This window comes from Chiloscyllium plagiosum, chromosome 26 (assembly GCF_004010195.1).
Source record: "Chiloscyllium plagiosum isolate BGI_BamShark_2017 chromosome 26, ASM401019v2, whole genome shotgun sequence".
NCBI classification, from domain to species: domain Eukaryota; kingdom Metazoa; phylum Chordata; class Chondrichthyes; order Orectolobiformes; family Hemiscylliidae; genus Chiloscyllium; species Chiloscyllium plagiosum.
In genome coordinates this window covers 3,839,505-3,853,803 of record NC_057735.1, presented here as the reverse complement: position 1 = coordinate 3,853,803, position 14,299 = coordinate 3,839,505, and the positions used below count along the sequence as shown (strand labels likewise).

The 14,299-nt window shown below is 41.1% G+C and overlaps 1 protein-coding gene across 6 annotated transcripts in view; it reads right to left on the bottom strand.

Moving 5' to 3' along the window:
- Window positions 1-14,299, bottom strand: part of LOC122563035 (suppressor of tumorigenicity 7 protein homolog) — a 165,550-nt gene that overhangs the window by 132,313 nt on the left and 18,938 nt on the right. Inside the window, exons 1-2 of one of the 6 annotated variants that reach the window (XM_043716365.1) lie at window positions 5,498-5,606; window positions 4,972-5,140 (exon numbers count right to left, since the gene is read on the bottom strand). The exons of 4 other annotated variants lie outside the window; for them this stretch is intronic. In XM_043716365.1, the coding sequence (XP_043572300.1) occupies window positions 4,972-4,993 (22 nt within the window). In that variant the 5' untranslated portion in view covers window positions 4,994-5,140; window positions 5,498-5,606. Of the gene's footprint in view, window positions 1-4,971; window positions 5,141-5,230; window positions 5,425-5,497; window positions 5,607-14,299 lie in introns of those variants that run through there. One more of the 6 variants, XM_043716364.1, reaches the window with a different exon arrangement.

The following is a 14,299-nucleotide window of genomic DNA, read 5'->3' as shown; positions in this document are numbered from 1 at the left end:
ACTGCTCTGTACTTTCAGTGATGGAGGAATACTGATATAATCTATTCACTGACACTTATTCAATGACAATATACGCTGTTTCCCATGAGTGTCAGACTATAAAAGCACCGTCATACCATAAACATTATAGTAGTGTTATAACTAACAGGTACAACATAGAAATTCACAAGCCACTAATATGTCCAGAGGGACAGCAGAACAGAAAACAATTCCCAACTGCATAAAACACAAAATTCCAAGAGTTGCACACGTGCATCACAAGGCCCAGATGTGTCTCAAATAAGAATATACAGAAAGGCAGTGAGCAAACTATAAGGCAAAGTTCAAATAATCTAGATTTTTGAATCATTGATAGTCACAGCTGAGGTGCTGGAAGACTGGAGGTTGGCTAACATGGTGCCACTGTTTAAGAAAGATGGTTAAGGACAAGCCAGGGAACTATAGACCAGTTAGCCTGACGCAGTGGTGGGCAAGTTGTTTGATGGAATCCTGAGGAACAGGATGCACATGTATTTGGAAAAGCAAGGAGTGATTAGGAATAGTCAACAAGGCTTTGAGGCATGATATCCCACGCACACAAACTTGATTGGAGTTTTGTGAAGAAGTAACAAGAGGATTGATGAGAACAGTGCGGTAGATGTGATCTATATGGACTTCAGTAAAGTCTATGACAAGGTTCCCCATGGGAGGCTGCTTAGCAAGGTTAGATCTCACGGAATACAGGGAGAACAAGCCATTTGGATACAGAACTGGTTCAAAGGTAGAAGACAGGGTGGTGGTGGAGGGTTGTTTTCAGACTGGAGGCCTATGACCAGTGGAGTGCCACAAGGATCGGTGCTGGGTCCTCTACTTTTTGTCATTTACATAAATGATTTGGATGCGAGCATAAGAGGCATAGTTAGCAAGTTTGCAGATGACACCAAAATTGGATGTGTAATGGACAGCGAAGAGGATTACCTCAGATTACAACAGGATCTTGATCAGATGGGCAAATGGGCTGAGAAGTGGCAAGGGAAGTTTAATTTAGATAAATGCGAGGTGCTGTATTTTGGGAAAGCAAATCTTAGCAGGACTTATACACTTAATGATAAGGTCGTAGGGAATGTTGCTGAACAAAGAGACTTTGAAGTGCAGGTTCATAGCTCCTTGAAAGTGGAGTTGCAGGTAGATAGGATAGTGAAGGCGGCGTTTGGTATGCTTCCCTTTATTGGTCAGAATATGGAGTACAGGAGTTGGGAGGTCATGTTGCGGCTGTACAGGACATCGGTTAGGCCACGGTTGAAATATTGCGTGCAATTCTGGTCTCCTTCCTATCAGAAGGAAGGATGTTATGAAACCTGAAAGGGTTCAGAAAAGATTTACAAACATGTTGGCAGGGTTGGAGGGTTTGAGCTATAGGGAGAGGTTGAACAGACTGGGGCTGTTTTCCCTGGAGCGTCGGAGGTTGAGGGGTGACCTTATAGAGGTTTATAAAATCATGAGGAGCATGGATAGTATAAATAGACAAGGTCTTTTCCCCAAGGTGAACGAGTCCAGAACTAGAGGGCATAGGTTTAGGGCGAGAGGGGAAAGATATAAAAAAAAGAGCTAATGGGCAACTTTTTCATGCAGAGAGTGGTGAGTGTATGGAATCGGCTGCCAGAGGAAGTGGTAAAGGCTTGTACAATTGCAATATTTAAAAGGCATCTGGATGGATATATGAATAGGAAGGGTTTGGAGGGATACGGGCCGAGTGCTGGCAGGTGGAGCTAGGTTGGGTTGGGATATCTGGTCAGCATGGATGAGTTAGACCGAACGGTCTGCTTCCGTGCTGTACAGCTTGATGACTCTCTGACTCTTAGTGACAAATATTACCTCAGAAAGAGACCAAAATTATTCAAGCCACTCTCAAAATAAAATATGATGCTTTGTTGCAGACATCTGCAGCAATCCTACTGATCAATCACAGATTCTGGGGGAAATTAATCTGCAGACATACTCTTCAAATAAACATTCAGGCACATCCTGAACAAGTTAACTCATCACGGGTGCACAACTTCACCAGTTATATTTAATTTTAGCCAATAGAACAAATGACCCAAAAACAAGCAGCATAGCAGGTTAATCAACAATACACAAATACCAGCGAAAAAAACACAACAGATTCAAGAATCCACCCTTTAAAAATCCTTGTAGGAAACGGGCTCACATTAGTGCATGAACAGCTGCTTTCTAATTAAACAGTTGCAACATGCAGCAGAACAGATTTGCAAAAGCCTTGGGGTATGACTACATACAAATTAACAAAATATTTTGTCAGGAAAATCACAGGGAATAGTAAGCAGAGCATTCCGAAATTACGTGTCTAATATCCATAGCAACTTGTGAAGCACTAGAAATTGAGAATGTTCTTTTCTGACCAGTAAGTTAAAAATTCAGAAATAGACTGGTTTTGGGCTTCATGATCTCAATTTTAATAGTTCTGCGACATATCCCATGAGAATAAAGTTATTATATAAAGGCTGCCTGAAAATGAGCTGATAAGGTGATCGTTGAGAGTTGCTGATAATTCAAACATGCTTCATCTGGTACAATTGGAAGAGGTGGGGTTTCCAGAACCATAAACATTGTCGTCTTCTGAGACAATCACTTAAGACTGAGGGCCAGTCACAAAGTTTTAAAATTCTCTACCCCAAAGAGCTGTGGAAACTCACAGTTAAAAGTCTGCTCAAGACAGAGAGCAATTGATTTCTAAATAATAATGACTTCAAGGGATATGGAGAAAACTCAGGAAACGGATGTTGAGGAAGATAATCAGCCATGATTTAGAATAGCAGAGTATTGGACGCAGTTTTGGTCTCCTTGTACAAGAAAAAATTTACTTCACACAGAGAGTTCAGCAAAGGTTCACCACACTGATTCCTGAGATGGTAGGTTTATCATGAAGAAATTGCATTCACTAGAGTTTAGAACAATGAGAGGAGATCACATTGAAATGTATTCAAAATTCTGACAAGACTGAATGGATTCAATGGGGGCATGAAATCTCCTCTAGGCAAACGTGACTACTGCAGATGCTGGAAACCAGAGTTTAGATTAGAGTGTTGCTGGAAAAGCACAGCAGGTCAGGCAGCATCCGAGGAACAGGAAAATCAACGTTTTGGGCAAAAGCCCTTCATCAAGAATAGAGGCAGGGTGCCTGCAGAGTGGAGAGATAAATGAGGGGGGTGGGGTGGGGAGAAAGTAGCATAGAGTACAATAAGTGAATGGAGATGGGGATGGAGGTGATAGGTCAGAGGGGAGGGTAGCAAAGAGTAAAATGGGTGGGGATGAAGGTGGTAGGTCAGAGAGGAGGGTGGAGCAGATAGGTGGAAATGAAGTAGGCAGGTAGGACAGGTCATGACGACAGTGCTGAGCTGGAAGGTTGGAACTGGGGTGAGGTGGGGAAAGGGGAAGTGAGGAAACTGGTGAAGTCCACATTGATGCCCTGGGGTTGAAGTGTTCCGAGGCGGAAGATGAGGCATTCTTCTTCCAGGCTTCGGGTGGTGAGGGAGCAGCAGTGGAGGTGGCCCAGGCCCTGCATGTCCTCGACAGAGTGGGAGGGGGAGTTGAAATGTTGGGTCACAGGGCGGTGGGGTTGATTGTTGTGGGTGTCCCAGAGATGTTCCCTAAAGTGAGGAGGCATCCAGTCTCCCCAATGTAGAGGAGACCGCATCGGGAGCAACAGATAGGGTTAAGAAAACAATTGTGATAAGTTAGTAGGATTGAAATGGAGAGAAATCTCTTCACACAGTGTGAATAATCTGTCGAATTCTCTAAAGATGTAGATGGCATCACTGAATAGCCAATAAAAATCTATTTCTTCAATATATAGGTGTCAAGGGGTATGGGGATAGAGTGGGAGCATGGTGTTAAAATACAGGATCAGCTCTGATCATATTGAATGGCCAATTCATCTAATGAATCGTGGTAAATGTTCATTCAGCAACTATACACACTTCAAGTGCAATTCTCTGTCTCTATTGTGATTTCTATTCTATTCTCCTAAACAATCTTTTGTTTTTCAGAAAGGAAACTGGAATGTAGACACCAAGAGTGATGAAGCTTGCATCTATAAAATGCCTTCCCTGAATTCAGGATATCCCAAAGCACTTCATAGCGCCAAGTACTTCTGAAGAACAGAAAAGGCTGTAAAATCTCTAGCAAGTCAGGCAGCATCTATGGTGAGAGTTAAGGGTTCCGTGACCTCTCGACCTGAAACGTTAACTGTTTCTTTCCGAAAGTGCTGCCTGTTCAGACAGTATATTTACTTTTTCCTTTTCATATTTTCATACTGCATCAGCAAATTCTGTTGAAATAGCGTAGCCGTTGTTGTCATGGAAAGGCAACGCTAGAATAGCAGACAGCAATAAAATCAAAATAGAATAATCGCAGTACATTCAGAAATATGAGCAGCCAACCTCGTGGCTATATATCAACGCTCTTAAAAGGATTTCCTGTAACTAAGCAAAAGCAGATTCTCGTTCTGCTTTCTCCACTTGTTTTCCAGGAGCAAATCAAAAGCGAACACAGCTTTCTCCCACACTTCTTTTTCACCCCAGTCATTTCTGCCAGCTTTTAGGAAGGAGGCGTGGCGCAGGAACAAAGATCGGCGCCTTCCACAAACGACAACTCAACCAAAACTGGCGAGCAATGCACCAAGCCATAATGGCTTGCCACAAAATGGAAGCGTTTCAGTCAGGGACGGGCACGGTTTTAATCCAAGACTCCCAGCCTAAGAGACCTGCAAAAGAGAAGCACATGGCTTGCACATTTCCCTAGCTCTCAGTGAAACCATTTTGAACAAACACGTCATTCTGTGTAAATTAATTATGCCTAACAAAAGTGCAGTCCTTCCAATCGATCAGATGACTCTTGTTAAAATTATACTCATGTGTACATATAAAATGTAAAGCCAAGAAACGTTCCGTTTCCCGCGGGGACAATACCTACAGGAAGAGTCGGCGTTGAACATCGTCTGGCGTAGGTGCAAAAACCAAACAAGTCGGAAAATCCAGGCAAAGGGAGAAAATTAGACCCTAGTAGACGCTCTATTTCTGAGCCACAGGAGTCTCCGAAGTCTCTCGGGCAGGCACAGAACTGCGGAAGGGTCTCTGTCTCTCTGAATGGCGATGGAAATGAAACCGAGTGAGATTGGATAAAGAGAAAGGGAGGGAAGGAAAAGGGGGGCGTTGTTACTTTGCGCTCATACTTTACAGAAGAAGCAGAGTCACAAACACACAGGAGGTTGAGAGCGAGCTGATGTTGGAGGAAGAGGAGGGTCTGTTAGAGCAGACCGAGGCAATGACACGTACAGACAGCCAAATATCTAAAACTGATAGGAAACACAAACTCTGTGGGCAGCGCATGACGCAAAACGCACAGGAGGGAGGAAGGGAGACTACAGCCACGTTTGCTGTCTGCTTATAGACAAAACAGTCTTCCACTAAGCTATCTCAATACAAAAATAAAACGAAACCTGGTTGAAAATGACTTTTGTGATGCTATCCCTAAAGGTTGAAGTGGTCGATGAAATGCGGTACTGAGCCACACGTAGCAAAGTGTTAAAGCTCTTTTGCTTCACAGTCTGTTCTCAGCTGGACGATAGCAACAGTCAGTTAGCCATTTAGAGTTTTCGGAATCTGGTATTTCAGATCTCTTCCGAGTTTACTGACCTGAATCAAATGTCCTTACAGCAAAGATAATCAGTCGACTCTTGGTGTCTATGGCCAGCCTATCAATTCATCCTGCTGTTCTATTCCTTTTCAACTATTTATCCAATTGAATTAATATTGAATATGTTTCCATTATCTTGTCAGACAACACGTTTCAGGTCTGGTCACCACATTACAGCAGAACATAATTGCTCTAGAGAGTACTGAAGACTTGCTTTACAAGAATTGTTTAAATTACAGCTATAGGGAAAAATGGGATGAGTCGAGGATTGTTTTCCTTCGAACAGAGGAAGCCCAGCGGTGATTTAATTGAAGTGCACATGATAATTAAGGTTTGCAACGAGTAAACTTGTCAATTATAAGGATATAAGGTGACTGGTAGAAAGATGAGCGAGTACATGAGGTAAAAAAATGTTTACCAAGAGAATGGGACATGTCTGGAATTTACTGCCAGTTTGGTGTTGAGGCACAAACCTGCACCTCATCTAAAATAACCTGGATCTGTGCAGAAAGCAATGGAACATGCAAGGCTATGAAACGGGAGTCAGAAAGTGAATTACAATGGGCGACTAGTTTATTTAGCAAGTCCAGACACACTCAGCTCAACAGACTTCTTCTATGGTTCTACAATAACGAATTATTGACTTCAAAAACAATTCTCAACTTCCCTTTTTTTAATCTTCAATCTGGCTATCCTAGTTACAAACACTCCCACCAGTGACTCAAATACTAGAAATTTTGAAAATCTCTAAAACCATCCTTGCTCCAAGTAGGACAACATCAGTTTCGTAGTCTTGAAGTAATTTAATTGAAGTGATAGGACAACTTTCAAAACCAATAATTTGGGGCAAAATGAATCATCACTTGGTCAAAAATATTAAATAGTACAGATTGCTTATGGAAAAAAAACTGATTCATTTGATGGAGGTTTTTTGATGAGGTAACAGTTGTTGAGGGTAATGTTGATGTGGTTTACATAGACTTCAAAAAGACATTTAATACGATGTTGCATAATGGAATTGTGAGCAAAGTTAGAGTTCATGAAATAAAAGGGACAGCAGTCACATGACTACAAAATAGGTTTAGTACCAGGAAACAGCAGCAGTTAAAAGGATTTTGTTTCCCACTTTGGAGGAACGTGCATCATGGAGATCCCCACTGTTCAATGTTGAAAACATTGCTGTTCCTGATTCATGAACTACAGCTAGGAGTGCAGGGCACAATTTCAAAATATGCAAAGTATACAAAAGGCAGAAGCATTGTGAACTGTGAGGAGGACAGTATACAACTTTGACAGGGGTTAAGCAAGTTGATCAAATTGGCATATATGGCAGTTGAGTGGGAAGTGATTATTTTGATAGAAAGAAAATGGAGAGACAATAAAAAGTACAGGACATAATTCAAAGGAGAAAAAGGTCCTGGGTATACATTCAAGGTTATTAAAGAGAGTAGAGGAATTAGTTGAATGGTTAACAAAGCTTCATTAATTCTTAATTCTGAACTTTATTAATGAGGTTAGAGTACAAGACCAAGTTAGTCATGTTGAACTTGTAACGCATAATAATCAGCCTCAGCTGGAATGTTACATCCAATTTCTGATGCTGGACTTTAGAGAAGATGTAAAGGCACTGGACAGGATGGAGAAAAGATCCATAAGAATCATTCCAGGGGTGAGAAACTTCAGTTACTAAGATAGGAAAAGTTAAAACTGTTTTCCTTGGAGAAAAAAGCTTAGAACAGATTTCATAGTATGTTTACAAATGCGTGAGGAGTCGAGACAGAGAAGGCCACAGGGAAGTGGCTCTTGGTGAACTGTGCATTCAGAGAGCCAGTGCAAATATGACAGGTCAATGGCCTCCTTCTGCACTGCAATATTTGTGTGACTCTGAAGTCTTTCAGCCAATCTGGCAAATTATCTCTCCACCCTCTCCAAGGGAAGTTGAAGATGCTGATCACAGTTTCAACAGTATAATTTGCACTGAGACCAAAGAGGGAAAATTATCAGTCAACATTTCCAAAGCAATCTGCATAAGTGATTCATGGAAAGTTGATGTGTGAACACTGGCTGATGGTTAGCCCAAACCCTAATGTGATAGCTCCACAGAGGAACAGGCAGCCAACCTGCCCAACCCTTCAGGGGGAGGCGATGGCTGAGTGGCATTATCACTAGTCTGTTAATCCAGAGGCCAGGTAATGTTCTGGGAACCTGGTTTGAATACCACCATGGCAGATGGTGGAATTTGAATTCAATAAATATCTGTCATTAAGATTCTAATGACCACTATAAATCCATTGCCAATTGTCAGAAAAACCCATTTAGTTCACTAAATGTCCTTTAGGGAAGGAAACTGCCATCTTTACGTGGTCTAGCCTACATGTGACTCCAAACCCACAACAAACTGGTTGACTCTCAACTGCCCTCTGGACAATAAATTCTTCCTAGCTAGCGACGCCCTCAAGCTGTTAAAGAAACCAGTATAAAGTATACGGAATGAGAAGCCAGACAGGCAATATCTGCAGCACTATTAGCCAATGCGTGACTTGCCATCTCTAGGAAAGGGAAAAATTAAACAAGGAAACCAATTTAGTTTGATACAAAAACAAATTGCTGGAAAAACTCAGGTCTGTCAGCATCTGTGGAAAGAAAGAGTTTCTGCTGAGGTTTTCCAGCAATTTCTGTTTTGTTTCTGATTTCCAGCAGCCACAGTTCTTTCATTTTTTAAGTTAATTTGATACTTTGTTTGAATTATGTACATGCTGGGTGGATGGTGGCAAAGTTACAATTTCTATTGAAATATTAATGTTGCTGGCTTTCATGGAAGATATTTATGAGCATACCATCTTGTTAGTGCGCACAGTAATTGGGACACTGACACTGAGAACCTGTGCCTGTTGATAAATTAGCTAACTACTGAGAATTAGCAAACTGTAGTCTAACGAAGATATACTGACTAGGACAGGATAAGAATTGCAGTATACAGAAGTTTCACAATCCGTTTCATCACCAGTTCCTCAATTATTTTGCTTTTTGGACACCTACAGGAAGAGTCGATGTTGAACATCGTCTGGCGTTGTTGCAAGAACCAAATAAGTCGGAAGATCCAGACAAAGGGAGAAAATTAGACCCTCTATTTCTGAGCCACAGGAGCCTCTGTGATCTCTCAGGCAGGCACAGAACCACGGTCCATGCCTCTTCCTCTGAATGGCAATGGAAATGAAACCAAGTGAGATTGGATAAAGAGAAAAGGAGGGAAGGAAAAGGGAGGGAAGGAAAAGGGAGGGAAGGAAAAGGGGGGGGGGGGGAGCGTTGTTACTTTGCGCTCTTACTTTACAGAAGCAGTGTCACAAACACACAGGAGGTTGAGAGCGAGCTGATGTTGGAGAAAGAGGAGGGTCTGCTAGGGCAAAACTGCTAAATTTGGAATCAATAATTTCTCATTTCACCAGCACAGCAAATCTTAGAATTACAAAAGCCCCACCACATTCAGCTCACTGTACCTATGCCAACTCTTTGCTCGAGTAAGTCAGCACTAATCTTAAGTGCCTTCTCTCTCCAGCCACAGCACCAGAATCTCTCCCTGCTCCAAATATTTATTCAACTTTGTTTGACACTCTGTTAATCATTTTCTGAGGGAAAGCATTTCATGCTTCGGTCATCCTTGTTTCCCAATTCTCTTATCAAAACCCCTTTTGAAATAAAAATGAGCAAAAATCAAAATTCAAATGAAGTGCAGAATGAGCACATCACTGTATTGTACAGAGTTGACTCCATGTTTAATGCAAAGTGGAGTGATTTGAAGTATAGAAATATTCAAGGCTACAAGAGGGCACTGAGGTTGATTCTAAAGAGCTAGCACAAACCAAACGGCCAAAAACTTTCCTTCTGGGCGATACACATCTATGGTGATTTAGAAGAACCTTTCACACACTAATTTATGAGACATTCTGTGGTTATTAGAATCAGAGATTGTGGCCAGACTACTACACAGACTGACTTCAGTGAGAAAGAGCAAACGCTCCATTAGTTTCAGGAGTGAAGCTTCTCAACGAGGCTAAATGAATAAAATGTAGGGGATAAATATTTCCAAAGAAAGATGTTCATGGTTACAGGTTTTATGCTACATCATAGTCTCTGAGCAATTATTCAATTTGGAACTTAGCTTCCTAGATTACAACATAAAGTGCATTGGCATAAAACAAAGTGCTGGAAAAATGCAGCACGTCTGGAGAGGAAAACAGTGAACATTTCAAGTTCAATGATCCTTTCTGAGAACTGACCTGACATGTCCAGCAGTTGTAAAAATGCTATATATTGGCAATGCTGAACAGATTGGTACGTCAAGGTTCAGAGATGGTTTTCAAAATCAACACATTCCCAATAATAATACACAATGGAACTGCACTCGCCATGAATAACATCACAGTTGACTTTAATTCTAATCTCAAGACCAAAATACCTGCACAGGATTTACATTTAGCTCACGTGATCTATGCTGATGATATGTTCCACATATGCCCCCCTTTTTTTTAAACAAGCAAATTGGGTCTATACTCTCTGCAATTTAGAAGAATGAAAGGTGATCTCATTGAAATATGAGAGAACCTGAAGTGATTTGGCAGATTTGACACACAGGTTAACTCCCCAGGCTGGAAATCTTACATTATTAATCTGAAAAGTCAATTTTGGTTTTCACTTCACAGATGTTGCCTGACCTGAGTATTTCTAGCATTGTCTGTTTTACTTTCATTTGTCCAACAACCAATGTTTTGTTTTTCTGTCAATGTAACTTTTTATTCCTTTCACCACATATTTATCGAGCTTAAGTGTACATGTGCCCTATAATTCAGCCACTGCATGGTACAACGTTCCACATTGCCACCACTTTCTGGGTAAAAACATTTCCCTGGAGATTCATTAAACTTATTCCTATCTGTCTTATATACATGATCTCCAGTTTTGGACATTTCTTGAAGTAGAAATATCATCCTCTCTGTCTGCATTTTTAAAATTTGTTTGGGGCAGCATGGTGGTTCAGTGGTTAGCACTGCTGCATCACAATACCAGGGACCCAGGGTGTGATTCCACCCTTGGGTGTCTGTATGTGTGGAGTTTGCACATTTTCCCCATGTCTATGGGGGTTTCCTCCAGGTGCTCCAGTTTCCTCCCAGAGTTCAAAGATGTGAACGTTGGGTGGACTGGCAGAGGGAAATGCAAGACTACAGGGATAAGGTAGGAGGGTAGGTCTGTATGGACTTGATGGGCTGAATGGCCTGCTTCCACACTATAGGGATGCTATGAATCTTTCAGTCAGCCCTCAGCATTCTTGGTCCTGGTATCACCTTTGTCAATTTTATTTGCATCTATCTTCTCAACTACTGTATATCCTTATGTAATATGGGACAGGAGAAAGTGAGGACTGCAGATGCTGGAGATCAGAGCTGAAAAATGTGTTACTGGAAAAGCGCAGCAGGTCAGGCAGCATCCAAGGAGCAGGAGAATCAACGTTTCGGGCATAAACCCTTCTTCAGGAATGAGGAAGGTGTGCCAACACAGGCTAAGAGAAAAGGTAGGGAGGAGGGACTTGGGTGAGGGGAGTTGGGAATGCGATAGGTGGAAAGAGGTTAAGGTAAGGGTGATAGGCCGGAGAGGTCAGGAAGAAGATTGCAGGTCAAGAAGGTGGTGCTGAGTCCGATGGTTGGGACTGAGAAAAGGTGGGGGGAGGGGAACTGAGGAAGCTGGAAAAGTCTGCATTCGTCCCTTGTGGTTGTAATATGGGGACAGAACTGTTCACAATCCCAATCGACAAATTTCTAAGCGTGATCTAATTATAGTTTTGTATGAGATTAAGAATTTCTCTGCTTTTCAATTCAACTCCTCAGGAAGTAAGCCCTATACTTGTTGTCATCTGTTCTGATAAAGAATAATTGATCTGAAATGTTAACTGGGTTTCTATCCACAGATGCTGCTGTTGAGTATTTCCAATATTTTCTGTCATCTGTACTGTCTTGTTAATTTGTGTTGCTACTTTTAATGATTGGCAAGTCTGTTGTCCAAGATCCAGTAGCTCCTTGCTTTTCAAAGAAGAATGTCAATTACATATTGACAACAAAACGCACCTTCCCGTAACCACACTGCAGTAGACCTCTGGCTGATATTCTGTGATCACCAGTGCGTGTTTCATCAGTCTAAAAATAACTTTTTTTGAGGGGAGGTGGTACAGGATAAGTAAATTGTGCAATTGTGGACACATGGAACCTTTCCCCCAGCAGGAGAACCGAGAACAAAGAAAAATGGGCCCTCCTGAAAAGGAAAGTGAAAGAAATAAAAAATACTGTGCTCACAGTTGCACTTCCCATCAGAAATGGGAAGTAAATTCAAACATTTCATGCTATTAACACATTTCATGCTATTAACACATCTTATTGAGTTGTGAGACCAGATCTGGCAGGTCACCTTAAGAAGAATACACTTGCCTTGCATGGAGCAGAACAAAAAAAAATCAGCAGCTGATGTTTAGTTTGAAGAAGTTGACAAATGAGAATTTGAAAGAAGATACATACTCTGAAGATTAGGGTCAAAAGGATGAACTCCCATAAATAACAGGTTCAGTGACCCAAATGACTAATTACTGGAAACAATACATATAAACAGGATTAGGCCATGCCATTCTATTGTGATGATCATCCATTTCAATGCCATTATCTCCCCACTCTATCCACATACTCTTTTGACAGATTCTTAATACCAGTTACAATCTCTACTTTAAACAGACTCAGTGACTGAGTCACCACAGTCCTCTACAGCAGAGAATTCCAAAGATTCAAGACCCTCTGAGTAAATAAACATTCTCATCTTGATCCAGAGTTGGTACCCTTTGATTCTGAAACCGTCTCCCTTGGTTTTATAAACAACAGGGGAAATATTTTTCTTGCATCTACCTTATTTGTACCTTGAAGCAATTTGTCAGTTTCAAATGAGATCATTTCTCATTCTTCAAAACTCTAGGGAATACAGGCCCAGTTTCCCCACTCTCACTGTCTGAATAGTTCCTGCCGTCCCAGGGACAAGTCTAGTGAACCTTTGTTTCTATATTTTCCACTCATTGAATGTGAAGGACCTTTGGAAAATAGCATACACAAATTTAGACCTGAGCATAGGTCAGCGTCATCCACAAAGGAGAGAATCAGAAAATAACTAATAAAAAAAACTCTTCAATACAAGTTACATCACATTCAACATGACAGATTTTTTTCATGTTTCAGTTTTTTGAGCCAACAGATTTGAAATAAAACAACATTAGTTCACGAGAAACAACTAAAGTACAAGAATTGCAATAATACATAATTCCACACAGCATCTTCAGGGAAAACGAAAACACAGTGATTGAGTTACTACTCCACTGTGCTCAGTGTTGATCACATAGTTTCATTGGTCAACCTTTTATTGGCAAACTATACGGGCTTGTGAGCTGAGGAGGCCGATGAAAAAATAGCTGATTAAAGACAGCTGTCCCATTTAAAAATTCCAGGCACGTCATTAATTTCAAAGTCAGACAGTTTCATTTACCTAAATGTTTCATTTCTTAATATTATAAATATTTCACAACTAAATAATTACTCCTGAGTAAGTACATTCACTATTATTTAGGCCTATGTAATAAGATGAGTTGATCTGTTTTAATGTTGAAGACAGTGGAAGAACATTCCTGCTCTTCCTCAAATAATACCATTGAATCTTTGATATCCACTCACACAGAAAGGCAGCATCTTGGATTTAATTCTTCATTCAAAAGACAACACCTCCAACAATAAGACATTTCCTCCATACTGAACTGAAATGTTCATGCAAAGTATATGCTCAAGTCTCTGGGGAAACATGGCATAGTGGACAAGTAATCCAGAGATGGTTGAGAATGCTCAATGAACATGGATTCAAATCCCATCACTGCAGTTGTTAGAAACTGAGTTTAAAAATCTGAAATTAAAAGCTAGTTTCAGTAATGTTGATCGTAAAACTTATCTGGTTCACCAACATCATTCAGGGAAAGAAATCCACCATCATTGTGGTCTGGCCTACATGTTACTCCAGACTCTTAGCAATGCATTTAACTCTTAATTGCTTGCTGAAATGGGGACCATGATAAAAAGTTTCCAATGTTTATACAATCCCATATTGCTGAGTGTTGTATTTATTCTCCAATGCTGATGAATGTATCACCATGATAGAATGCCTGATCATGTCCTAGATGATGGAGAGTTTTCTAACACATTCCCAGTCACAAAGTGAGTGAAGTGAGGCCATGTGCTGGCTCCTATCCAATTCAGGAGGTAAAAACAATGACTGCAGATGCTGGAAATCAGATTCTGGATCAGTGGTGCTGTCACAAAGTGAGTGAAGTGAGGCCATGTGCTGGCTCCTATCCAATTCAGGAGGTAAAAACAATGACTGCAGATGCTGGAAATCAGATTCTGGATCAGTGGTGCTGGAAGAGCACAGCAATTCAGGCAGCATCCGAGGACAGGCAAAATCGACGTTTCGGGCAAAAGCCCTTCATCAGGAATAAAGGCAGAGAGCCTGAAGCGTGGAGAGATAAGCTAGAGGAGGG